The sequence below is a fragment of the Thunnus albacares genome, chromosome 9 (assembly GCF_914725855.1).
Source record: "Thunnus albacares chromosome 9, fThuAlb1.1, whole genome shotgun sequence".
NCBI classification, from domain to species: domain Eukaryota; kingdom Metazoa; phylum Chordata; class Actinopteri; order Scombriformes; family Scombridae; genus Thunnus; species Thunnus albacares.
In genome coordinates, this window is record NC_058114.1 from 9163002 (window position 1) to 9188162 (window position 25161).

General features: G+C 41.1%; 2 protein-coding genes across 3 annotated transcripts in view; one reads left to right on the forward strand and one right to left on the reverse strand.

Moving 5' to 3' along the window:
- Positions 1–336: 336 nt before the first annotated feature.
- On the reverse strand, positions 337–3065 carry ccn1 (cellular communication network factor 1). Its single transcript, XM_044361684.1, has 5 exons — positions 2810–3065; positions 2359–2593; positions 1688–2032; positions 1356–1558; positions 337–1239 (listed from the first exon to the last, which is right to left on the reverse strand). The coding sequence occupies exons 1-5, from the start codon at positions 2855–2857 to the stop codon at positions 937–939; spliced, it is 1134 nt and encodes a 377-aa protein (XP_044217619.1). The 5' UTR covers positions 2858–3065; the 3' UTR covers positions 337–936.
- A 1188-nt stretch (positions 3066–4253) lies between these two features.
- ddah1 (dimethylarginine dimethylaminohydrolase 1) overlaps positions 4254–25161 on the forward strand; it is an 80937-nt gene continuing 60029 nt past the window's right edge. Inside the window, exons 1-2 of one of the 2 annotated variants that reach the window (XM_044361685.1) lie at positions 9423–10268; positions 10427–10753. In XM_044361685.1, coding sequence (XP_044217620.1) covers positions 10460–10753 — 294 coding nt within the window. In that variant the 5' untranslated portion in view covers positions 9423–10268; positions 10427–10459. Of the gene's footprint in view, positions 4479–9422; positions 10269–10426; positions 10754–25161 lie in introns of those variants that run through there. The other variant, XM_044361686.1, reaches the window with a different exon arrangement.

A 25161-nucleotide genomic window follows, 5' to 3' on the forward strand; every position in this document is an offset into this window, starting at 1 on the left:
CATTCCAAAGCACAGAAAGTCAGGGGAGAGCCTCCAAGGTTGTGTTATATAAGAGCAGACTGACCCCGCTCAGTGTCTGTCTGAGAATCTGTTGGGTCTACAGAATGATATAACAGGAGGATTTTCTCTGGAAATAGTGACTTAAAATAACTTCCCCCAGCTGTGTGCATGTGAGCATTGTACTTTGAGTGCAGGTTGAACATACTGAACTCAGGCAGTGTCATATTTCATAAATAAATCAGTTTTATTTGTAGCATATAAAATTAAATCATTTTACAATTTATTCCAGTATGACACATAATATCCAAATAAAGTAGCTACATTTTTGATAAATAATATTAATAACAATAATAAAAACATTCATTCATCCTTTGACATGTTTCGCTTTGTCTTTTTCATGAAGGGAGTTCAATAGCTGCCACAAAACATGAACAATAATGCCCACGTCAGGAGGGAAAGAAACCATACACTTGTTAAACAAGTCGAGAGGTGACATTTCGGTGTCTTGTTCTTAAGATACAGGATGGTATGCTAATTGATGTTGCGCATGTGCATATGTACATATACACACACAAGTCTACAGTCTGGGTCATGTCTGATGTTAAGGATCAAAATATACACAGTGAATTGATATCAGCGACTAACATAAATGTACAAATATTAATTACATCTTGCTCCATAACGAAGCTACCTTGGATGCTCCATTAATACGAAGCAGTTCTTAGTTAAGAATGCTGATGTAGTCACAGCAAACAGTGCACTTCATAAAGTCCTCATGATGTAAGCCCACAATTCCTTGGGAATCTAGTTACAACAAGAAGCTGGTAGTTGATTGGTGGTCTATTTACACCCCTGCATTCATCTGGACTGCCATTGGCTGCCATTGTTGCTGCTGATCTCTCTGGTTTAGGGGTTTGGGACGTTCACTTTCACCAATCAGTCTCTGAACTTGTGGATATCGTTGGAGAGGCGGTAGAAGGGGTAGGAGGCTTCGTTGGCATGGGGGCAGTTGTAGGTGCACTTGCAGGACTCGATCATCATGATGTTCTTGTTGAAGGTCTCGCCGTCCTCGCAGCGGAACTTGACACGGATGGTTCTGGTGTCGTGAGGGCTGCAGCAGCGGCCGTCCACGCAGGCTCCGCAGTATTTGGGCCTGTACTTCTTCAGGCTGGAGCAGCCGGCGTAGGTGAACTTCACTGGCTGGCTTGACTTCTTGGTTCTGCTGCACTTCTTTCCTTTCTGCAGACAAATGAACAGAGAGAGGGACCATCAGTCATGCACTCAGAGCCAGCAGGGATGTATTTTCAGTATCATGCATGCATCCATCACTTTCAGTCATGGTGGCTCAGGCTTACCTTCAGACTGGAGTAAGGTGACTGGGTGCATGGTCGCACTTCACAGATTCTTGTCTCTTTGACCAGCTTGCACTCGCTGTTGTTATTGGTGACTCTGGTGGAGATGCCTGTTCCACAGCTCTTGGAGCACTGGGACCAGGGTGTGGTTTGGACGATGCACTTCTGGCTGTCAAACATGTGGACCTCAGGCTGTGCTCTGAATGCTGTTATTAAAAGAAAAGAGGAAAAAAAACATAACATTAGCAACTTAGAATCTTCTATATTTTAAGATCTTCCACATAGATATCCAGAAAAAACAAATAACTTGCAGAATGAAAGACTACTTTTCTTACCAGGTAAAGACTTGAGTCCTCCCTTGACAACTGAGATGAGCTCGTTCCTGTTGGTCAGATCTCTTTCCTGCTCATCAGTCATTGTGTCTTTGCCAAAGATCCTCTCCAGGATGTCTGTCTCCTTGCCATCATCGCACACCCACTCTTCGCAGCACTGGCCTGCTACCTTGACCAGTCTGGGGTTGGCACATCCCAGGTTGGGCAGGGAGAGCTCCTGTGGGCACAGTGGGACACATCCCACTGCCCCATCGATGCATGTGCACTGGTGTTTACAGTTGGGCTGGAAGCTCTCTCCGTTCTGGTAGATCCTGCTGTTGTACTCGCAGGGTCTGCCCTCTGACTTGGCTGCAGCAGAGAGAAAAAACAGGAGGAAAGGAATGTTATTCTTTCCTGCTCTGCTCAGAGACTTCTGCTGAAGACATCACATGGCTGCCAGATAAGGATCAGTTAAACTGTGAAATTCTTCAGGCTGCCTGAGGAGTCTCTGTCCCCCCACAGTGGGCTGTCTGTGCTTTGAGGTTTAGTCTAAGTTTCCTCCTATCTGCATTCCACAGAGCTGAAATCACACAGGTCCCTATACTCCTAAATAAAATCCCCCCTTATTTAAAAAAAAAAAAAAACTACTTCAGACTGAGAAGCATGCACATCTGGAGCTGGAGTTTCATACATACCTCGGCAGATGCCACGAGTAGTAGCAGCAGCAAAGCTGGCCCCAAAGTTACACTCCAGCCCTTTAGTGTGGTCACACGGCTCGGTCAGGCTACAGTCCTCGTTCAGCTGCCTGGCGCAAACTTTGCAGCAGCTGCAGCCGTCCAGGACGACGCTCACGCCGGGTGCGCACTTGGGCATCTCCCGCGGACATTCACAGATGGAGGGGCAAGAGGAGGAGGCGGCGGCGGAGAAGACCTGTACAGCCAACAACAAAATCATATATTAAAGACTGAAACTTTTTAAAATCACGCCACACAGAATATCTCACAACTAGAAAAACCCTCTCGCTATTTTCATCTAGTTATTAAAAAGATTTGTTCAGCTTCTCCTCTTTAGGCCAAGAACAGATCATTATAACAGCATGCTGAAACTTTCCCCCTTCCAGAAAGATAAAATAAAGAAATAACTCACCAAGTTGAGGCTTCCAAGGAAGGTAACGACAACAGTAAGCATCAGCATCTTGGATAAATTTCTTGTGCGTGTTCAAGAGGAATCCTTTTCCCTGTTTATGAAAGGTTGATATAGTCTGTCTTCGGAAGAGTCCTTAGGTATTCCCTCGCTCAGTCGTCTGTCTCTCTTGATTTGTTTGCTGGTAGTCTCTAGTGTTAGAGGCTCCTTTAGAGTAGATGAAGCTCTCGGTAAAGCGGTTGCAGTCTGCTGAGGTCCGGCCACCTCCGGACTTTTATACCGTAGTGGGAAGCTGACGTCGTTCCTGGGCTGCCTGCTGAACTGTTCCCAAACTATGCCAGGAATGTTTCTCGGCGCATTTTCCATCCAAGACCTAAGCTCCACCCTGTCTAAACCTTTCTTTTTTTCTCTCTCTAAAATGGATTTTTCCCCCCTGGATCCCATCTGAACACACTTTTCCGTCTCACATTTTTCCCTCCTTGTTTATCCCCCTTTCATTTTCTTCCTCTGCTCGCTTCTCACATCTATCAACCCAAGTTCAAGTGACTTTTTTTTGTGGAAGCGTAGAGTTTAGGTGGTTTATTGCTACTTTTTTTTCCTGTTGTGACATTTCTCCTCTTTTCTTTATGTCAACAAAAATGAAAGAAATGACTGGATATTTTTACTTTTTTTGGTTTAAGTTGACAACTCCGACGTTTTATAATGAAGTAGACTGATGGTTTTACGCACTATTGCTATCCTGTGATTTAAAATAGGCCTGTCATAAAGAATGCATAGAATATTTATATTATATATAATAGCCAAGGGTATAGAAAACATGCCAAAAAGCATTAAAAAGTGACTTATTTAAGTGTCAGTTGTTACAGTGTCTGAATGTGAGAGTACTGCTGAGTTTTGTGTCAGTAATGCTTTTGCTGATTAAAGCACTTTGTTAAATACACTTTTATAGCTTGTTGCAGTGGTCACATTTAAAATAGCTGTAGGTTTTTCTATGTGAGTCTTAAAGGTGTGGGCAGAAATACGTTTAACAGCGTCTATTTCTGGCTCTCCAGTGCCTTTATTCAGAGGAGCTAAGCGTTTCCAGATGCGCACCAGAGCTCAGACGTAACAATATTGCCATATTTGGTATGGCAGTAGCCTACATTATTAACATATTTCTCTCCCTTTGGCCAGCAGACCACAAAGCATTCCTGACAGCTTAAAGGCTTGTTAAATATGTTCTTCATGCAGGGAAATTCCTTTGAATTCATTCCTTGAGGCAATTGAACATTTTCACGCAATCTGTCCATCACGTTTCGGGGGGAAAAAGTGGGTCCCGTTGTAGGTAAAGTGATCCAATTTTCCACAAGAGATGTTGTGGTGTTGGTGATGTTGGTGGGGGGAGACAAATACTTGGTCTTTGTCTACTTTTTACATCAGGGGTCTCAATAAGTCCACCGAAGTTTTCAAATTATTCCGATCGATGAAAACTCTCACCAGACGGAAACGAAGTGCGTAAAGACCCAACATAAACCATTATTATTGCCATGAACGGCTGGCAGATTCCAAAGAGGACATTTTGCATGAGGGCAGAGTGTTTATTTGTGTTTATGAGGATCGGACATTTAACCACCACCTCTCCCCTGTAACCTCATGTGTAGAACAATGTCAAGGCGGCTGAAGAGCCTCTCCGGTGAGTTTGTACATCTTTTGTTTGTCAGTTTATTCTTGCGGACTGTTGTCCGGTTGACTTTGACGGGTTGTGAATCAACGTTTAACTACAAATCCTGAATCATATTCGTATTCCCTTTATAAGAGAATAAATCATAGCAGCGGAAACTAACTCTTAAAACTGTCAATTCTGGTAGAAATACTTTTAATAATTTATCCAGGTCGCTCTGTACCTGAGGTGGACAGCAAGTTGACATTTAACACTTAAGACTAGTAGTAAGTAGTTTTTAAGTTTGTCCACGCCGGACTGTCTGGGTTTAGGTTGTGATTTTTATGGGCATATTTTCATACTTCCCGTTCAAGACACTAGATGGTGATGTGTAAAGGATAACTTTGTGCATGTTTTTTTTTTCTTTTTTCTTTTTTTTTTTAAAGAATGACCAATACAGAGATGCCAGAAATCCCTGCATACTTCAAATAGAATATTCATATGATTACATAGAGAACAGATCCAGAAAGCCTGTATCTGTCTGAGTATTTGAATTGGAGGTGTGCCTGTCTGTGTGCGCGCTGCATATTTGGACAGGGGGTGTGTCTGTGTGAGCACATGTGCATCGCACTGTTGTTTGTATTTCCAAACTGTATTATGCAAATGTGTGTGTGTGTGTGTGTGTGTGTGTGTGTGTGTGTGTACTTGCCTATGTAAATGTCAAATTGAAGTTATTAAAGGGGCGCTCTATTGGTTTTAAACATCGAGATCAGCTTACATATTATGGCAGGTGTTACTCAGCCTATGGAAACACTTGTATGCTATGGTTCTGGATGTTGCTTTTTGAACTGATGTCATCAGCAGCGTTATCCCGCTTTGAAAGACTGAGCTTGATCCATTCAAGGCACTTAAAAGTTAGGATGCTCTATACTTATTTTGATCACACTGTTTATAAAGGACAGGTTCACAATTTTTCAAGTCTTAATAATACAATAACAATCCGTAACCCATATGAACATCGATTGTAATCATTCCTCCTGTTCATATTGACCATTAGAGGATCCCCTCCAAATGTGCTTACAATGTAAGAGATGTAGGACAAAATCTAGTCCAATCCTTGTTTTGAGCAAAGATGTATGAAGCTAATATGAGACCTGAGCTGTCTGAGTTAATCAAATAAAGTGGATATCTTACAGTTACAATCTATTCAGTAAAAAATTCCATCTTTGGGTCTCGATGGACAGTGTTTTCCTGTTCAGCTGCAGTGGAAGGATCATAACAAAAAGAGGGAATTTGGCCTTGAGGTGACTTTAACTTTCTAAGATATTGACTTGATGTGACTAATATGGACGGCTGAAGCTTTATATTAACTTCAGATAAACTTCATTTTTTGCACAGAAAGAGGACTGTGGATTTTGTCCCCCATCATTTATATTAAACGTTCATTATGAAGGGATCTCAGTATGAACAGCAAGAAAAATGTGTTAATTGGACACCCGACTATAACAATTGTGAACCTATCCTTTAATATGTCTCTCACAAGTCCCCCCAGCTTTGTGGAAGCGCATCATTAAATCGCTGGAACAGTGCGTGTGAATATTTGAGTCTACTTGCGTGTGAATAGCTCCATGTGTGCATCCTACCATCTGTATAGGAAACACTGTTGCCATTTTACGTCAATGGAGAATAACATTCAGTAATCTTCATGCCATAATTACCCATTCAGTTCAGGAAACATTCCAAAAGCTGGACATGCGTCTCCGTGTTGTTATTTCCCTGGCATAATAGTTTCCACTAAGGCTGTCTAACGACCACCGTTTCTCACACGCATACAGTACACATACTCCCTCACCCCCCCCCCCACCCCCCCAAATGTCCCTTATAGAAATTATCACTGGATTATGCTTGAAGTTCTGTAATGTGGGTGCCTCCGCAGCTTCACAGCCTCCAGCTGGGATGCTGAAGCGATTTCACTGTTCACACAAAGTTTGAGGAATTGTGCGTCGTTTCGTGGCTCAATGTAACGGAAACCCATTGTCAGATCCCACCAGGAGCACTCACAGTTGAAGCGACAGAAGCCCTCAGAATCAGTTCTCAGGAAGTCTGTGGCGAGCTTCACCATTTATATCCAAGTGACAGATGGAACAGAACAGGACAGCACAGCGTGTTTAAACAACAGATTCCATTGTACTATATTCAAGATGAATGTCGTAACTGGTATGCAGTGTGTACTAGCAACACTTCCTTTCTCTGTCAGTTCATGGAGCAGCAGGAAGCCTGCTGAGTTATGGCTCGTTTTCATGTGAACGGGGGCAAAGATGAGGGCACTGATTAAAACACTGAGTGGAGTTATTTAGATCTGAAAAGACTGCAGGAAGGTTTAACTCTTAGGATCTACCCATCACAATAGTTTAATTCACTTTGTTTCACGTTTGTGAGTTTTGCTGTTTCTTTAAAGGGAGACAGAGGTTCTGTCTCGTCTTTGGCTCCACATGGTCGACTGTTTTGTCTTTGTTATCTTGATGTAAATAAATGTAAAGGATGACTGAGACATAATCTTGTTAGAGCACACTTTCTATGTATCCCCACTTGTGTAATCTCTTCCTTCAAGATTATTTTGGGGATGCTTTAAGTTGAAGAGTGCATATTTCTACTTAAATGATTATGAGATACTCTGCAGTTCACCTTACTCTTGGATCTTGGTCTACTGTATTTCATCAGTTTGTGTCTTCAGTGATTTTCAAGCCACTGAGGGACTTACAGTAAACTTTCGCTGTGGGCCTGTGGAATAGGATAGTGGCTAGCACTGACTTGATGTCTGATTTTAAGGCCCTGAGAGAGCCAGGCTAGCTGTTTCCCGGTTTTTATGCTACGTTATGCTAACTGGCTGTAGCTTCATAATGACTGTACAAACACGAGTGTGGTGTCAATCTTCTAAACTAAATCTCAGGAAGAAAGGGAATAAGCACATTTCCCAAAATGTTGGACTATCCCTTTAAGAGTTTCTGTAAGTTGAATTACAACAACCTGTGCAGTAGTGTCGATGTCTTCCAAGCTTGTTGTCATTTTCTCGTCGCCATTTTTAATGGCTATAGCTTGGTAACTAGATATGAAGAAAGATGACATCACCATTTGTAAACCTGCCTATAAAGCTCTTTTTGGTGGAAATAACCATCAACGTCCCTGACACCAGACTTATATAAATCACACAACTAATCAGAGAGATGTGGGTGGCACATATTGAGGTGAAAAATGTAATGCCTCCACCGCAGCGATTTTAATATCAGGCAGAACCTCTACTTGAGTGTGATGTGAAACAGAGACGAACAAAAGTAATCTTTGTGAAACAGGGTCAGTTTACATCCACATACCAATCCCTCACTGTCGAAGTCTGAAGAATCCGCGGCGTTGTCGAAAAAATGTAATCTGCAGCCATGATTGTGTGGAAACATGTCCGCCATTTGTGTCTAAATTAATTATAGTAACGACAAGTTCAAGGAAAAAATCCTCACTCTGATACTCTGACAAGATATCATCAATCTGCGGAGCTCGGCGCATTCCAGGAGTTATTGTGTGATGAAGTCTTGAATTTCCCTCAGCTTGTCATGTCTAGTTTTACATAATGGATGTATGTACAGATATTCTAGCCGCACACCTCCCTACCTACAGCGTGTCTCTCCTCTTGATTGTGGTTCCCTACGTTTTCGAGAATACTTTTTGGCAGCTCCGAGGTCCTTTTAAGATGTTGCTTTCACTGAGCATGAGTGCACCTAAATAGCTAAACTGCTAGTTTTGTGGAAAATGGTAAGTGGTGATAAATCTCACTGTATCCTTTCCCTCTAAATGAAACATGTCTTTCCATACAGTAGACTTCTGAGAGGCTTTATCCAAAAATTTCCTAGATAGCTGAAAAACCTCTTGTATCTGACAACAGTTCTAGCTGCTGTTGAAATGCCATAGCTTACGTTTTCTTCTTTTGGTCAGCTATCTACAAAAAAAAAAAAAAGAAATATCTGCTTTCATTTCATGTCATGTCCTTTGGTGGTAATTAGGCTCATGAATTCATCCGACTGCTCAGGATTAAACGTGCCCACCGTGCACCTGTGTAATTCTGCAAGTCTTTGTCACTTTAGAAATCTCATCGTGAGTCCAATCATAGCAGACAAATATGAGGTGCTGTTTTTGGTGCCGCTTCATCCACAGCTGGAGGATCGTGTCTGCTTTCACTCATTTCTTTTATAACTGCACAATGTACCAGCCAGGTGTGTCTAAAGTATGAGGGCTTTCCTTCATCTAAAGTAACCCAAATTCCTCAGCGTGGAGAGAGAAAAGAGAAAGAGAGAGGGTCTTTTCTTGGGCCACGTCCATCTGTGATGAGGAATGATGGAAAAAAAAAAAAAAAAAGACGTCTGGGTGGGGGCAGGTGTTAGTGTTGGGAGGGTGGTGGTTGGTGATCCTGGCTGGAGTGGAAAAAAAGGAATGTGGGGCTCCTGGAATGTTTAGAGCAGTCGGGGATAATTGAGTGAATCTGGAACAAGAAAAGACAAACCGAGGTCCCGCGGTGGAAGAATGTGCTTCTGGGACGTCTGAAGAAACATTCCATCCATTCAGACAGCTTCACCGGGCCCAGAACCTGCCTTAGATGGCACCATAGGGAATATAACCCCCCCCACCCCTCCCCTCCCCTTCCTCCTCCCATGCACACAAACACACACACACACACATACACTTTGACACAGCTCCTCCTTTCACACTCTTCTTGCCCTACACTTCACACACTGCAGGACAAGAAGAGATCCTCTTTTATATATTTTTCGCCTTTGAAGTTTGTATTGTATTTCAGAAAGTCTGCCAAGAAGAAACACTTACATTATGTCTCCAAAATCCCCCCACAAAGTTGATGAATTGTCACTTTTTTTTATTTTATTTATAGCCATGTAAAGATATTTCACAAAAGGAAGAAACAAACATCAACAAAGCATGGAGACCAAGTGGGATTTACATTTCTAAGTCCATTATGTTTATGTCCTCAGGTTTATCCAGATCCAGATGTGATAGCGTCTTTGTTGCTTGCAGTGAAGGTGATCAATTTCTCCCATTTTCTGGGGAAATGTCTGTCCATTGTCAAGGACCATTTTATACCAGTTGTTAGTTTATTTCCTCTTTGTAGGCAACCGGTACAGTTTCACAGAATAAGGTCGCCTCTTAATACTTCTCCCTCTCTTATCACATCAAGATAAAAATATCTTGCTGTCCTTAAGACCTTGTTTCCTAAACTGTCATATTTTTCCACCCAAAGTATGTTAATCTTCTGATGACCAGAGGATGTGGGAATGATTGCCATCCATGTTTATCTTTAATGTGAGGTGATGAAAAAGATGAAATTGCAGTCTTCTTGTGTTCAACTTCATCTGTTGAAGGTTTCTGTTTCTATAAAGCATCCTATATAAATCTAATAATAGCAGGCTATACAGAAACATTTTATGAGGTGTATTATAGATGCTCAGACACACCACTATGTGGACAAGGACACTTCTGTCTGTTGATTCCTATAAATATAGAAATATGGAGACATAATTGGATATGCATTTTTCTTTTTTCTTTAAGGGACTTTGAAAGCATCAGAGAGTTTGACTTGCAAGCCCTCTTTAATGGTTCAGTGTGAAATTGATTGAGCATTAGGTTCAGTGTGTACAGACTGTCACTTGTTGGGCTGAACGCCTCGCTGAGGGCTGACAGACTCGTAGGCTACACGTGATGGTCGGTGCGCGTCACCGAAGCGCTGTCGCTCGCCTGGAGACTGAAGCAGGGCTGACTGACACTGTATGTAGGCTACTGTAAATAAAGAATAAAAAGCAAACAAAGTAAGAGGGAATCAATAAGCAAGCCGGGCAGAATCGGGTTAGCTGACAGCACTTTCTCTCATTCATTCGCTGAGTTGTGTGTTAGGGTGTTTTTCGGTCCTTTTTTTTTTCTCCCAGATCTGAGCGTGCCAAGTAAAGGGAAAGCAAAACATGGCTGGTTTAATGGCAGGTTTTGGTCATTACACCCACGCCGTCGTCCGGGGAATCCCTGCGTCCCTGGCTAAAGAAGCGCTCCGGAGCAGCCAGTCGGAGGTGGACCTGGCCAAGGCGCGGAGGGAGCACGAGGCTTACGTCGAGGTCCTGAGGACGCGGGTCGGGCTGGAGGTGGTCGAGCTCCCCGCGGACGAGTCGCTCCCGGACTGCGTGTTCGTGGAGGACGCGGCGGTGGTGTGCGGTGACACGGCGCTCATCACCAGACCCGGGGCAGAGAGCAGGAGGAGAGAGGTAGGGAAGTGACAGCATATGCTCCACAGCATGATTCAATACGCCGAAAATAAAAAGTTTGATGTGAAAGTGGAGAGGAAGACGTCCTCCACTCCCCCCCCCCTCGTTTGCCTGTTCTGCTTACTTGGCATAATAGGCTGCAGAGATGCATGCTATAATGATAAATATCAGGTTGGATTAATTATGCAACATCCTGTCGGTGATTAAATGTATAGGCATTACAAATGTAAACAAAAATCCATTCTGTTCTCGTAAAAGCTTGATTTCCCCTCGGAGGCTTTGAGTTCATTCATAATTAACTAAACGTTTATAACAGCTCTCTTAGGACAGGTTAAATGTATGAAACCTTAGTTTTGGATGGGGGGGTTACTCTCCACTAGGCCTATATCTCAGAAAGTATATGAGCATCAATGCCAACCCAAGATTACATATGAATCATATTGTGCACCGTGCAACAGCCTACACAAAGAGATATGGTGATTAGGCACTAAGCAACGCCCATTTGAAGGAGGACAATGCTTTTTGTATACATTATGTGCCTTTGCTGCACCATAGATATTCTTATTAAGGTGACAGTTGGAAAAAGATTGAGTTTTTGCATGTTTTATGGTCTAGACAATGTAATTTACTTGGTAAAGCGTGGGGCTATATATTGTTAGTTGTCACTTCAAACTGTTTGTAGATTGTCAGTGGACTTGATGGGATGCTTTGGAAGCATCCCAAGAGGTCTCACTTTATAATTCACACAGTAATTGGCTGTTACTTAAAGAGGAAAAGATGAAAAATGCAAGAAATGATGTTTAGGAACTGAGAGGCTTTACGCTTAAATGAATGAATCCAGTTTTTGATTTTTTTGAAAACAAAACAACAGTATGTTTGCACTCGCAATGTAGGGTAGCCGTGTGCGTCTGTGTGTGTGTGAGTGAATGACAATGAGGGAAATGGTAGGACGGCTATGGTGAAAGCAGCTGTCATTTCACATCAGAGTCACTTTACTTGGCTCACTGGTGCTAATGGTCCCCACCCCCCACTGGCAGCAGGGTTATTGATTGAAAAGCTCAGTGCTGTTACCTTCACCCCACCACGTTTTATTTATGCTGAACATGGTGCAAGTCACATTAGCATGCACATGTGTGCACGCCATCAGCACTCTGCCAAAACCCTGTCTCACATTTAAATTGTGAAAGTTTTCATATTTCATATAGAGATAGCAGTGGTTTGGTTTTTCGCCAGTAGTCTGCTCATGGGAGATGTCAGCTGTGATAAATGAAAAATTGGCAAGGTCTGAGGTACAAGAGCATAAATAATATGTTTGCACAAACAGGACTCTATAAATCACAGATGGATTCAGATCCACAGATGGTTTCCAATGAATGACCTTTTATTGTCTGGGGTAGAATAACAAGTCATTCAGCTGGATAGGACACTTTTATTTATAGATGAGATATAATTTTCTGCAAAAATGACATTTCATTATCAATGTGTGAGCTAAAGCACTGTGGCCTGCTGGATGCACTGTGAAAAATCAACAGAAATGACTTCACACTGAAGTTAGAATAAAGGCTTTGAGGTTAAGTGAAGAGAGATGATAATTATCCTGTATATAATGGTTCTCTATGCTACAATCCATGTTTCCAAACTGATATTATCATTTGTGGCTGTTACCACTACATAATGTGTTGTTCATAATATACACAGAGTGCAGTATGATGCATCTTAAGCACATTCTTTAGCATTATAGTATTATGGTAATAAAGCCTGGGATGTTTCTGCCTGTTCCTTGTGATGTGGGAGCTAAAAGATGTAGGTATCTAAAAAGGGTTAGAGTTGCCAAAGTATCTGTAAAAAAAAACATCATTATGTTCTTGAGCTTTTATAACAGATCTCAGTGCGAATACAGTCTGAAAAGTTTCCTTCAGACTCGTAATTAGCCTTCTGTTTACAGCAGTCGCCACGGCAACAGATACGGTAGAACTATCAGTAATGCTGGAGCATATCTTTATGCAGTCAAATTGCTTGCCTGAACCTCCCTGGTGTGTAATACATTACTGCATGTCAAAACAATTACAATGCTTGTAATTTGATGTAATGTTATTAGAGTTTAAAAATAGTGCATTCACTTACAGTGTTTGAGCGGTGTCTCATTATTCACCTGCGAACAGATGGTACTGTAATTAGTTGGTGCATCTTCCTCTGACCTGAGAAATTATGGAAAATGGGGAACAGTAGTTTGCCTTTTTTTTATCAGCCCTCTTGGAATACGTTCTCTGCTCGTGAAGTGTGGAAGTGAACATTTTGTGATCAGTTACATCCTTGTAGTCTTGATGAATGCTTTTCCAGCCTGCGTATACGTGGTCAGTTACAATTGTAGCATCATGTTTGAAGGTCTCACATTCCCTGTTGATTGAATAGTGAGGGTTGATTTTCATCACGTAATTCCTCCTGACATTTCAAAAGCCTTGCATATAGATCAGGCTACAGCACAATGATGCATCTTAATGCTGTGTTGCTAGTTCAGTAATGGACTGAGTCAAGAGAATCAAGCTTGAGTCTCAAGAGTCAACAAACATAGAGTGTGACTTTGATGAGTCTGTTTTCTAAGCCAAAAGATTAATGAATGACTATCAGGAAATGGTTTTTCTATCTACTGCATAAAGAGCCAGGGCCCTGTCTGTTCTCTCTGCCTTGACTCTCATATTTTTCGCTTCCCATTTGTTGCTGCTGACAATTTACTGCCATGATGATCGTGGGAAGCTTCAGTCGGTTCCAGTTGCAGTCAGAAGGAAGAGACCAGTCACTGCTTGTCATTAATATGTCCGCTTATTTAACTTTTGTAAGTCTATTCGGAGTCATACAGACATTAATATAGAAGTAGAGGAGTCATTTTCTAATCTTGACCAACATAAATTTAGGTTTCTTTATGAGTAGCCAGGATAGTTACATGTGCTGCCAGTGAAAACTTGGACTTTGTCCAAGTCCTTTGGACTGTCAGGGGAGAACAAAACTTCTGAAGTAGTACTTAAAATCTTTTGATCAGGCGCTGGAGAGTGCAGGTGTGTAATGGAGCAGGACAATTGATGTGGGAATTCAGAGGAATTCTTATCTAAATTGGGAGGAAACATTTGTTATTGTTTATCTCTTTAGTGTATTCTGAATGCTGTGGGATTAGTTAGGGATTTAGGTTTTTTGATCTATTGGCCTTTTTCATCAGGTCTGCTGCAAGTTTTTCTTCCATACTGCTAATCTTCTTGCAGAGTCACTACAGGGGAGATGAAGTCATTGGTTTCCATAATTTGATATTTCACCTTCCTGCAATATATATATATATATAATACTGATTGTAAGCTTTGTAGAAATCCTCAATGTTCGATTCCGTAAGATGATATGGAATAAGTTAAGGTTCCGGGAATCTTATCCATTAGGCTGTGGCTTAAAAGCTTTATTATTAGGGTAAATGCTTGTCTAAATGGACTACATTATTGTGGACTGCAGACTACAGCATTGTCTAAAAACACTCCAAGAAAGAGTCAGAGTTAATTTTTCCATAATACTAAACAGTCTGATAAGCAGTTTAACCAAATCAAGCTTTAACTGTTCACCAAGCGGGATGCAGAGCTGCAGCTTGTAAGATGATCTTTACTTCCTTATTATGAACCCATTTAGGAATCACAATGAAGAATGTCAGCAAGTTAACCTGCTGTTACTGTATTTTATGCTTTAAAATTGACATTAAAAGGGGCTTTTCTCAAAGCACACAAGAATATGTTTCTTAAAAACTGTTTAGTGCTTTGAATGAATTGCATAACCCCCATATATCATTGCACGTTTTTAATTTAAACTTATTCAACTGTTGCAAGTTAACAAGATAAATATTCTAAACTCAAGGTTTATTACTAGATTTTTGTGCAGCTTTTGACCATATCCCACAGCCTTCTTAAAGGTATACCATGCAGGATTTGTCTGTCTGTGTTTGCTTTATGTTCTAAAGCACAAATAAACACGCCCACACCTCCGAATAACCCTGCAGGAGGATGCAGCATTTCTGGATTTTGTGTGAGTGCAGAGCTTCATCCTGTCTGCTGTGGCCTCTCTGCTCTGTGTGTGTGTAGCTCAGCCCCACCCTCAGTCAAGCAGGCACACAGACCTGCCGCTCTTTATACACCCATGACACCGACATAGAGAGCAGAGCGGAGCAGAGGAGAGAGATGGAGACAGCAATGTAACCCGGTCACCATGCTACGAGTCCTGACCTCACACCCTGCCCACTGTTATTGGCTGAGTCTATACATTGTTTTTTAGGGAAATCCTGCATAGTATACCTTGTGATGTATTCTGTATGCACAGAATGACTGACTTGAAAAATTCTCCCTGGCTTGCTAACTGAATTTTGATTTTTCTGTCCTGACCTTACACATTGTCTGCAAAGAAGCAGATGTTGCCAGACTTTCCTTCCTGTGATCTTCGCTCTAAGGCTGGATATTGAATTCAGTCAATTCTGATTCTGCCTATCAATTCCAGTTCTTATGGATCCCCTTTCACAGTACCAATATGGTAAAAAAAAGAGAGGTTAAATGTTTAGATAACAAAAATATCTTTATTCTTTTAAGTGATTACTTTGACTTTTATTGTCTCATTAAAATAAGTAAATTCAAAGTTTTTTTAACAGAACATTCATAAAGTTCATACATACAGTAAAAACGTGTGATGCAGTCAGTACATACATTTTCTTGTGGATGCTGTGGTATTTGCACACTGTGAAAAAGGTAGCAGTAGGGTTCCTATTGTCGGACGGATTCCGATGCTTGACCACCTCAAGTTTTGTTGTTCTATTAAGCATTTCCAGTGTGAAACTGAAATAAACTATTCATGTCTGTCACTTAACAAGGCCCTAAGGAACACTCCAGGAAAATAGAGCTATAGAAAGACATTGTGCTAGTTTTTCCTTGGTAGTGTATCCTTGCAATGAAACACAAAAAACGCAAAATGGCTAGGTATCCCTGGCTCTACTGGAGGTGCTGGCTGATGACACACTTGAGCTAAGAGACTGCAAGACATCAAACATTCTTTTAGATCAACACCATGCTGTCTAAAATGTTTGGTCTAATTTGATGTGGATCCTGACTTCCAGCTAATTAGCTTCCCACATGCATTGCACTTTGCCTTGTTGTTTTCTTTAATAAAGTGAAGCCACACTTCTGAGTGTTTACCGTGATCAGTCTTTCACTACTGTTGTGATGTTAGCCATGCATGCTCGTATCAATGAATCAACACACTTTTGGGTTGATGCATGAGGTAGACAGCCAGATAGCCACGTCTTTGTAGATATGTAGCTTTTTTTTGCAATAATAAAGGGTTATCATGTCTAGGAACTGATAAGCAGAACTGAAATTTGATTTCTCAACAGGCACTTGGTTCTTGGCATTTTGGATTCAGGTCTAATTTGGAACCGGTTTTCTGTTCCCAACCCTACTTCACTGTCTGAGTTACTTGTCTATAAATTTAACGAAGCGTGACTCAAACAGACTGATAATGCTCCAATTAAAAATGTCCTCAAGTATTTATGTTTGGCAGCGAGCAGTGTACAGCTGATCTTTATTGTAGCTCATCGAAGACTTTTGTATGAGTGTCATCACTGCTCTTTGTAGATGATCTGATGCATGTTTTGAACTGCCGGCATGCCAATTAAAATTCCAGTTTTTGCTCACTCACATATTTTATTGATCGTTTTTCAGCTGCAAGTCAGGTAAAGAAGTTCAAGTGTCTGGAGGTCTTTATAATGAGGGTTATTGGAAGAATTAAATATTCAGGGAGATAAAGGTACGCGTCGGTTGAGCCTGAGGGGCAGTTACCAAAGTCAGTTAAGATAACACATAGATTGGGGTGCCCAGCAGCAGTAGTTTTAGCTCTGCAACCTTCTAAAATAATTGGTATATTAGGTGGTGTATGGGTGGGAAGCTGGTGAAGGACAGATCCAAAAGTGGGAGTTAGCAGCAACAATGACTACAATACATGGGAATTGGTCATTCCAGATTAAGAGGGGAAAAAGCTAACACTGTGAGCTTCTCAATATTTTCTATTGATTGCATTTTTACTACTTTTGTACAACCAAGGAGTCAATACCAAAAGATGCTTCTTCTTTACCATTTTCTGATAGTAAGCTGAGCCAGAAAATTATGTTATCAATTTACCATTCAGTCTTCAGTCACTATGGTTACAAGCTTGTTGTAGTGACTGAAACAGATGTGATGGACAAAAGTCGCCAAAAAAGGGTTAATCACAGGATGTCTGGGTTTACTCTCTGTGACAGAGTGAAGAGCTGAGCAGCCACAGTCAATCTGCTGCTCCTCCACATTCAGACTAGGCAGTTAAAGGGACAGTTCACCCAACACACACACAAAAAAATTCCTACTCATCCTTAGTTATCTAGCATCTAGCAGAGCAAATATCAAAGTGAAAAAGGTGAAAGTCAACATACGTTTAACTGATCTTGTGATTTTGGAAATGTCTCTGTGTTGTTTTTGAAGGACACAGTGGTCAGAGCAGGCAAAATGCTCAAAGCTCAATTTTAAGCCAAAATGAGTTGCACTGCACTGCCTGATTGCATTGCATTGCCTGATTAGCATAAATACAGCTTTAGCTTTGCCACTTCATCCACCTTTGTGCATGGAAGTTGTTTGGAGCCTCAAAGTCCCAAGTAAATGCACCCAGCTTTGCGTCTGCATGTTAATAGAGCCCAGAGAAAACAAATTAGCAAGTTGTGATAGTGTTGGTTCAGCAGACAGGTAGTTCAGTTTTTTTGGAGAACAGTAGGCTACACCTTAAGTGATTGCTGATTATTGTTTTGAGGCTTCAAGTATTCAAGTTTCTCAGAATAGAAAGGTTCTCATCTAGCTGAAGATGCTCTCAGTACTGTAGAAATTTTAATCCGGTTGAGGTTCAGGTGAGGTTGCACCTGTCTGTTTGACTGTGCTAATTCTATTTAACTTCAATTCCATTTAATCACTTCAGTAAATAATATTTGCAAGCACATAACCTGGTCAATCAATTACATTTTCACTGCATTCTCAACAAGAACGTGGTAAAGTGACCTAACAAATGCAAAACAAGAATCTCCATCATCTTTTTGAGAAAGATGTGGTTTGTAGCTTCAGACCTTTGGAAAACTTTCAAAAATATCAGTCCACATGAATAACTGTGTCCAGACAGAGATTTACAGTACAAGAGCTTAATTAGCCAAGCTGAAAGTATTTTCTCTCAGTGTTGTTGAAATTGGACCAAGTACAGCAAGTTTTTCACCTGAAAAACACTTCTTGAACACCTAAATAGAAAAATGAACAGATTTTAAAGACAGAAGCAATAGTGCTGTCAGTCAAAAATGGACCTCAACTGAATCCAGCAGCCATGATAGTGTTTTTCTGGACTGATAAACAGCTTCATATAATCTTGGCTGTCCCAGTAGCTTGATGCAGTTGGGTGACTTTTCCTCTGTGTTCATTTCCTGAACTTCAGGTCGTGCTGGCGGTCTCTCGGTCTGACACTGAAGTCAAAGTTAATTGTGTAGAAAGAAAATCCATTTCTGATCCTCCACTCTCACTTTTCAGTTTTCCGACAGTGATTTACTGAAGTAAAGAGACCTTCGTTCAGAAAAAATGAAAAGGGCGGTGATGTGTGATGTGGTCTTATCAACCGAATGAACTTTGGTTTAAATCCTCCATAAGGTGATTGCTAAACCTTCCACCTTTTACTGATACTGCTCAGACACTGCTCAGACTTTAAGTGTGGCCATTAAGTGTTTTAAAAGTGCCAATTCTACAGTTGACACTGACTGTATCTTATAATGGTATACTGCTGTAAGCAGTTACTGTACGTTAAGCTTACTGTGCCCTGAAAAAAAATGCTTGTTAAAAAGTGCTAAAATCTGTCATAACAAGTGTAAAAGGCCTAGGTGTCAATTTAGGTCTGGAGACAGGATGGAAAATTCTGCTCCACAGACACAATATTTAGGTCATGTTTTTATAGACGTAATATTTAGGTTCAGTCCTCGGAGTTTATGTGTCCGTGTGGGCCCCTTTCCGGTCATGCCTCACGTAGCTGCCCCCAAACTAACACCACACAGCACAGAAGCCTTGTTTTGACTAGACGGCCTGCAGATGCAGATTCCTCGCCGTCCTCCCTGCTCTTATATGACTTCCCTAACGGAACCGACCTGGTTTCCTTCAGGGAGGCTTGACATCCATGTGTGAACGGGGGAGGAGGGTGAGACACCTGGAACCCGACAGTAGCATGTGGGACGGGGTCAACGTGCTTTCCCCAACTGTCTGTCACATTCCTACCACATTTAACCTGCCCTTCCTCTCACTGTTTGTCTGTCTGAGTCCTCGTCTGGCATGTTCATTCGTAACATCATGGTGCTGCTGCCTCTCCCATCCTCTGTCTCTCATTCATTTTCTTACAAAGGATATTATCAAAGGTCCTCTAAGGTCTCACTCAGAGGAACCTGGTTACATCGTTGCCATGAATCAACCACTCAGTGATGTAGAGTGGTCTGTCAGCGAGAAAGTAAGAATCTGTCTTTGACTGAGCAATATAGATTAGCCTACTTTCAAGTAATACAGGAAAAATAAATTATGATTTCAGTAATATGATAATAGCGATAGTAAATTGCTCTGCTGCCGAGATGTCTTTTGTTGGCATGAAAAAGTGCTCACATTGAAAACACATTGAGAACCAGCAGTGGAATAGAAATGAGGTATCTGCATTCCACAATAAACTGTTTTGCAGTTAGCCAGACATCTTAACCTAACCTCTCATAATTTTTTGTGACACAGGTAACACAGGTAAACACAAAAGTTTGTGTTTACCTGTGTTATTCTTACCAAGCAGTAATATTAACTTTCCCTAATCACAATGAGTAACCGGGTTAATAGAGGAACAAGAATGCAAGTCGAAATTCATAGAGAATAAATGTCAAGACCCTAACATAGTGTAGTTATAACATAATAACTTAATAATAATAAACTAATTGGAGATTTCCACATTATTAAATTAAAACAGCACAAGCTAGTCCTTACGTAGAGATTAGTTGTTACTAAATATTCATACCCAGTAACTGCCAGGTCAAACTGTTATGACCTAACTGAACTAACTGACAAAGCAATGACTTGTCTGACCTTACACTTGATCAAAACTCTGTTTGGTAATGTGATAATGTTTGACTGGTATGATTTTTAATTACTTTCACAAAAAACACAACATATCTCAAACTACAACATTTTATACCAGTTAAGTTATGACCAGATAGAGTTGATTAGGTTAAAATAATCCATCATTCTAAATGGCATGAATATTGCTAACTATGAAACACACATATTTCTCAGTGATTGCATATATGAATAAAATCAAATCATGCCTACATTTACAAAGGCTCATTCTTTGTAAAAAGTGTTAATTGTGGAAATTACGCTGCAGCTTGTGATTCTACAGTGACTTCCTGTTGACATAGTTGATCACAACCTGATTTAATCACTAGTTTGAAACTAGAGAGTGGTTATTAATAACTTAAGAGGGACTTTACACACAAATTCAGTGATGGATGAATGAATAGTTGGTGTTATTTTCTTGTGTGAGCATTATCACAGTGTGTTCTCTATGGGTCGGACATCACGTGCCTGGACTTTGCCTCTCGTGCGTACCAGTGAGTCTTGCGAAAAGACAGGGCAACATGACCAGACCAGGACCATGCCCTCTTTTGGCCCCGGGTTCACCCACCACAACCGCCTGCCTCCTCCCCCTCCTCCCCCTCCCAACCCAGCATAGCGCAGCAGCCTGCGAGACAGCTGCAGGAGACTTGCGAACAGGAACTCCTCACAGCCTTGCAGGATGACCCGGTCACGCTCAGCCGTCACCGTGGGTGTGTGAATGTCTGGTTTGGTATGTGAGACGGAGCAGTGGAACACACAGGAAGTGGTCCAGGCACGGTGGTGTTGAGAAAAGTCACGTTAAGGTCAGAGAGGGCGCCGCATAAGCTGAGACAAACCCCCCCCCCTCTTTTTTTCATGCAAAGGTTTTTGGGATGAAAGGGCCATTCATTTTTAATAAAAATATTATGCTTTCCTTCATTTTCTCCCCTCTTTCCAGCTTTTGTCTGCTGTCTGACACAGATTCATCATTGCATAAATGCAGTGAGGAGTCTTAGAGGAGATACCGTAGATTCCAGGAAGGTTTGATTCCCAGCAAAGCATTGCTTTTGCATAAATGGGATTTTGTGAATTTCAGAGCGAAGAATGATTTTTAAATATCCTGTCGTGTCGTGTCACATTAAACATAAATGCCACGCATTCGATTGCCCCCCCCCCCCCCAAGAATTTTGCAAGGTTGTTTGTGTTTTTCTCAAGAGGTGCCCTTTGCATTGTGGAGCAGGGTTTTTGGAAATGATTGCAGAAACTAGAGCTTTACAACTCGGGCTTTGTTATTTCATCATTTCAAGTCTCAAGTCTGAAGGACGGCCTCGTTGACCTTTGATTCCAAGAGTGTTGATGTGAGTAAATATATAAACCCACAACCCCTCTGAGCACCTGTATTTAAAGACTTAGCACCCCTAGCTACAGAAATACTGTTTTTTGATGGATTTTCACTGCATTAAAGCACATATTAGAACAGTAACAACATCTCTGAAATACTAAGTCTGTATTAATTTGTAATAGGTTGCAACGCCTCAGGAATGTTGGCCAGATTTATTCTATTTAAACAAAACTGACTGATGTTGTTTATAGGCAGAGTATGAAACAAACACCTCTAATACAACTCAGTGGATGCAGTAGGATTGCATTCGCGTAATTAGTAGTGGCCCTCTCTTAACCAAACAAATACTTCAGTGTTAATACCATGATTGCTTATGCCACATTTTGTAAACACAGAAGAAATCAGTCAAGACTAATTGAGATAAATCTCTCACTCTCACCCCGTCCATTTTGTTCTCACTCTTAAGAACACAACACACTCCCTGAGAGACACAAGCTGTCAACATCAATTTCATTGATTGCTGGAAACGCAGAGCCAAAAAGAATCTCTTACATCTCGCAGGCTATAACTATCAGTCTTGCCTGTCAGTCCAGTTGACAGTTATGGTTAAATGTCCAGCTTTCTACTCCGCCGCTGAACAACGACAGTCTTAACAGCCTTCATTTAATCTCAAGTCCCATTGACGGGAGTTGGCTGCCAACACTGTAATGGTAAAAATGAGGTATAGTTCTGTCTGATTTACCTGCTGGCCCGACTCCGCATTAAAATTCATGAACGTGATGAGAACGTTATGAGATGATGGAACCACAATGTCTAGTATCAGCAGTAGTACTATAGCTGTAGCAAGTCTATTTAAGTAAAAGTTAGTATTAGATTAAATGATTAGTTGATTGATAGATAGACAAAGATAGGGTGGTTCAACTCCTCAGATGTGATGATTTACTGCTTTTTTTCTTTGTCATATTATAATTTGAACACCTGTGGGTTGGAATATATCATCTTGAGATCTGGGGGAGAATTTTGATGGCCATTTTTCTCTATGATCTGACATTTTATAGACAATAGATTAATTGATAAATGAAATAATCATTAGTTGCATTCCTAGTCAGTAGTAAACAAGTCTGTACATATTATGGTTATGTTTTATTTAGGATTCTGAGATGCAGACATATGATTTGCTGTTTGAAAAAGGTAAATCTAATAAAGTAGTCTGGGATTATAATTGAAATGATGAATATGAAAATGATGAAATGTGTTGTGCCTCCACCGTTTGTGACCACAGGTGGGAGCCTGTCAAAAACCCTCTCATATCCTGCTCATAATAATCACCAGAAGGTTGATGTGATGGTGTTTTTTCCCCATTTGGTATTTTAATTTCACAGAATATCAAAGGAACCCACCATCAGACTACTTATTTAAAATGCTCTACTTTCCAATGAGCTCATTCAAGCTGAAATAATCCCAATACTGCACACGATCAAGGCAGTGGGCATGCAGACATGTAGTGTAGGCAGGGCTTATTGCAGTGTTGAAAGAACATGGTTGAAACTGTTTTGGTTTTGGCACTGTGCGTCCGTGTGAGACAGAACAGTGCTCCTGGCAATTTGGAGCCACATCAAGAGTGAAGTAAGCGATGAAAGTTTGAACACGATCAATTATACCATAATGGTATAAACAAGGATAATAAGGCACAAGTTGAAAGTTAACTAAATGATTTCAAGTTAATTTTAAAGAAGTTGTCCGTCGCACTCCTTGCGAAATTCCTCCAAGCGCTACTGTAACTTTAGGCCCTCCATGTCAGTTCCATTCGGGCTGTTTCTGAGCACACTGTCTCACAGACACTGAGCAAATTATAAACTCTTCACCCCTTCGCCTCACATTACGTGGAGGGCTGGGTTTTGTATTTACATGTCAAGATTAAGCCAGCGTGAACCAGACCCCTGACGCACAACTGCACATCGCTATGATGCCAACATCCGTTTCAGCACACACCTTAAAATAGACAGGCCTTTTTTCGTCATTCGCAGCATAACAACTCTTTGTATAAACCATAGAAAACAAAAAAAAAAAAGACACAGAGGCACACATACAGAGCGAACCCACAGCGGTATGCACGTGAATGTGTACTAAATTCCACACATAGAAAGGTTTTCACCTGCAGACATACCTGCATTTCACCCCCTGTCCTCATCTATCTTGTTCACTTGTACAGACAGCAGGCACACACTCAATCATGTCAATTTTATATCTCATTGTTGGACGGCGTCCTGGGAGGACAAGCTAAAGCAAAGCTCAGTCATATTTTCTACATCGCCGTAGTGGTGTCGAAAATACAAAGCTTCCAGAGCACTGCCCAGGCAGAAACACTGTTTTTATGGAGCATTTTCCTATCTTTATCCTATATTTTTAAGAGCATGGTCTTTCAGTTTTTAGAGCATGATTTATTGATTTCACGTTCAGATTTTGTAATTCTTTCCCTCAAATCCTGCCCTCACACTCAAATAGCCCCCTGCTTGCACATAGATTTGCTCTGCTTCTGCTCAAACTGTATGCTCGCACTCAGATATATTGTCGCTTGCACAGATTTCCTGCACGCAAGCTTCAGGCCTTCTCCTCACAATCAGGCTTCTTCTGTGTGCTTGTGAAACGTCTGCTCTCAGATTTTTTTGTGCAATAACCCTGTCAAAATTCCCCAACCAATAGAAGGCCAGGTGTAGCGTAGAAGACCAATGAAATGATCCCTGCCTCCTTGCGGGCGCATTCGCTTTACTTCTTAGAGCGTCCCGTATGGGCGGTTACTCTTTAACCGGGTTCATCCACTCCCACCCTCCAGGGCTTTATTAAATGTACTTCCCTTTCTTTCTGTATGGCTTTGGAATAAAAGAACAGTTAATATATATACCAGTGTCTATACTTTTTCTTTTACTATAATAGCTACATATAATATCCGTTCTGTGCACCCCGTTTCAGGAGCGCACAGAAGCAGCCTGAGCGAGATGGAGCAGGGTTGAAGCTGGAGTGGAGGAAATCTGTGCAAGCAACGATATATCTGAGCGCACGTATATACAGTTTGAGCAGAAGCTGAGCAAATCTGCGAGCAAGCAGGGGGTATTCGAGTGCCAGGGCAAGGTTTGAGGGAAAGAATTACAAAATCTGAACGTGAAATCAATAAATCATGCTCTCAAATTGAAAGAACACGCTCTTGAATAAAGATAGGAAAAAAGCCCCATATGCTTTCACATCTGCTCAGCTCTCAGAACACACAGCCAATATTGTTTCAGAATTATCTTTCTGACAGGAACATGAAGTGATTTGTCTCAGCAGCTCGTTCCAGTTTATACTTTATTCCCGTACTTTCTTCTTTTTCTCTTTCCCCAACAAACACGTTGTGGTGCTGCAGATTTATAGAGACTTAACCTGAAACTGACCAGGAATGCATTTTTTCTGTATTTGTTGACATATTCACTAATCACAAACTGATGATAATTCATCATCAATCTGAATACTTTGTCTTTGATGCATGCTTCACATGTCTTCTTTTAATTTTTGGCCTATCCATCACAGCGTGGAGCAAATATTCCAGTCACTGTACAGTATGAACTTCTGCTCTTTGCCTCATTGGAAAGGCCTACTCATCGGTCTTTGATAAAAAGTGATATATCGCAGATGTTGTTTTTGTTCCAGAAATGCCCTCTCTGACTTAGCATTTTTCTTTGCTTCATCATTCAGTCTGGCTAATGCTGTTTACAGAGTGGTTTTTAATTATGCCAAAGCGCGGGTACACTCAAATTGAATTTAACAGCAAGTGAATCTTGGCCAAAGTAATGAGAGAATCTCAGCTGCTGAACAATATGTGGTCCTGTTGTACCCATGTGTTTTATTTTCAT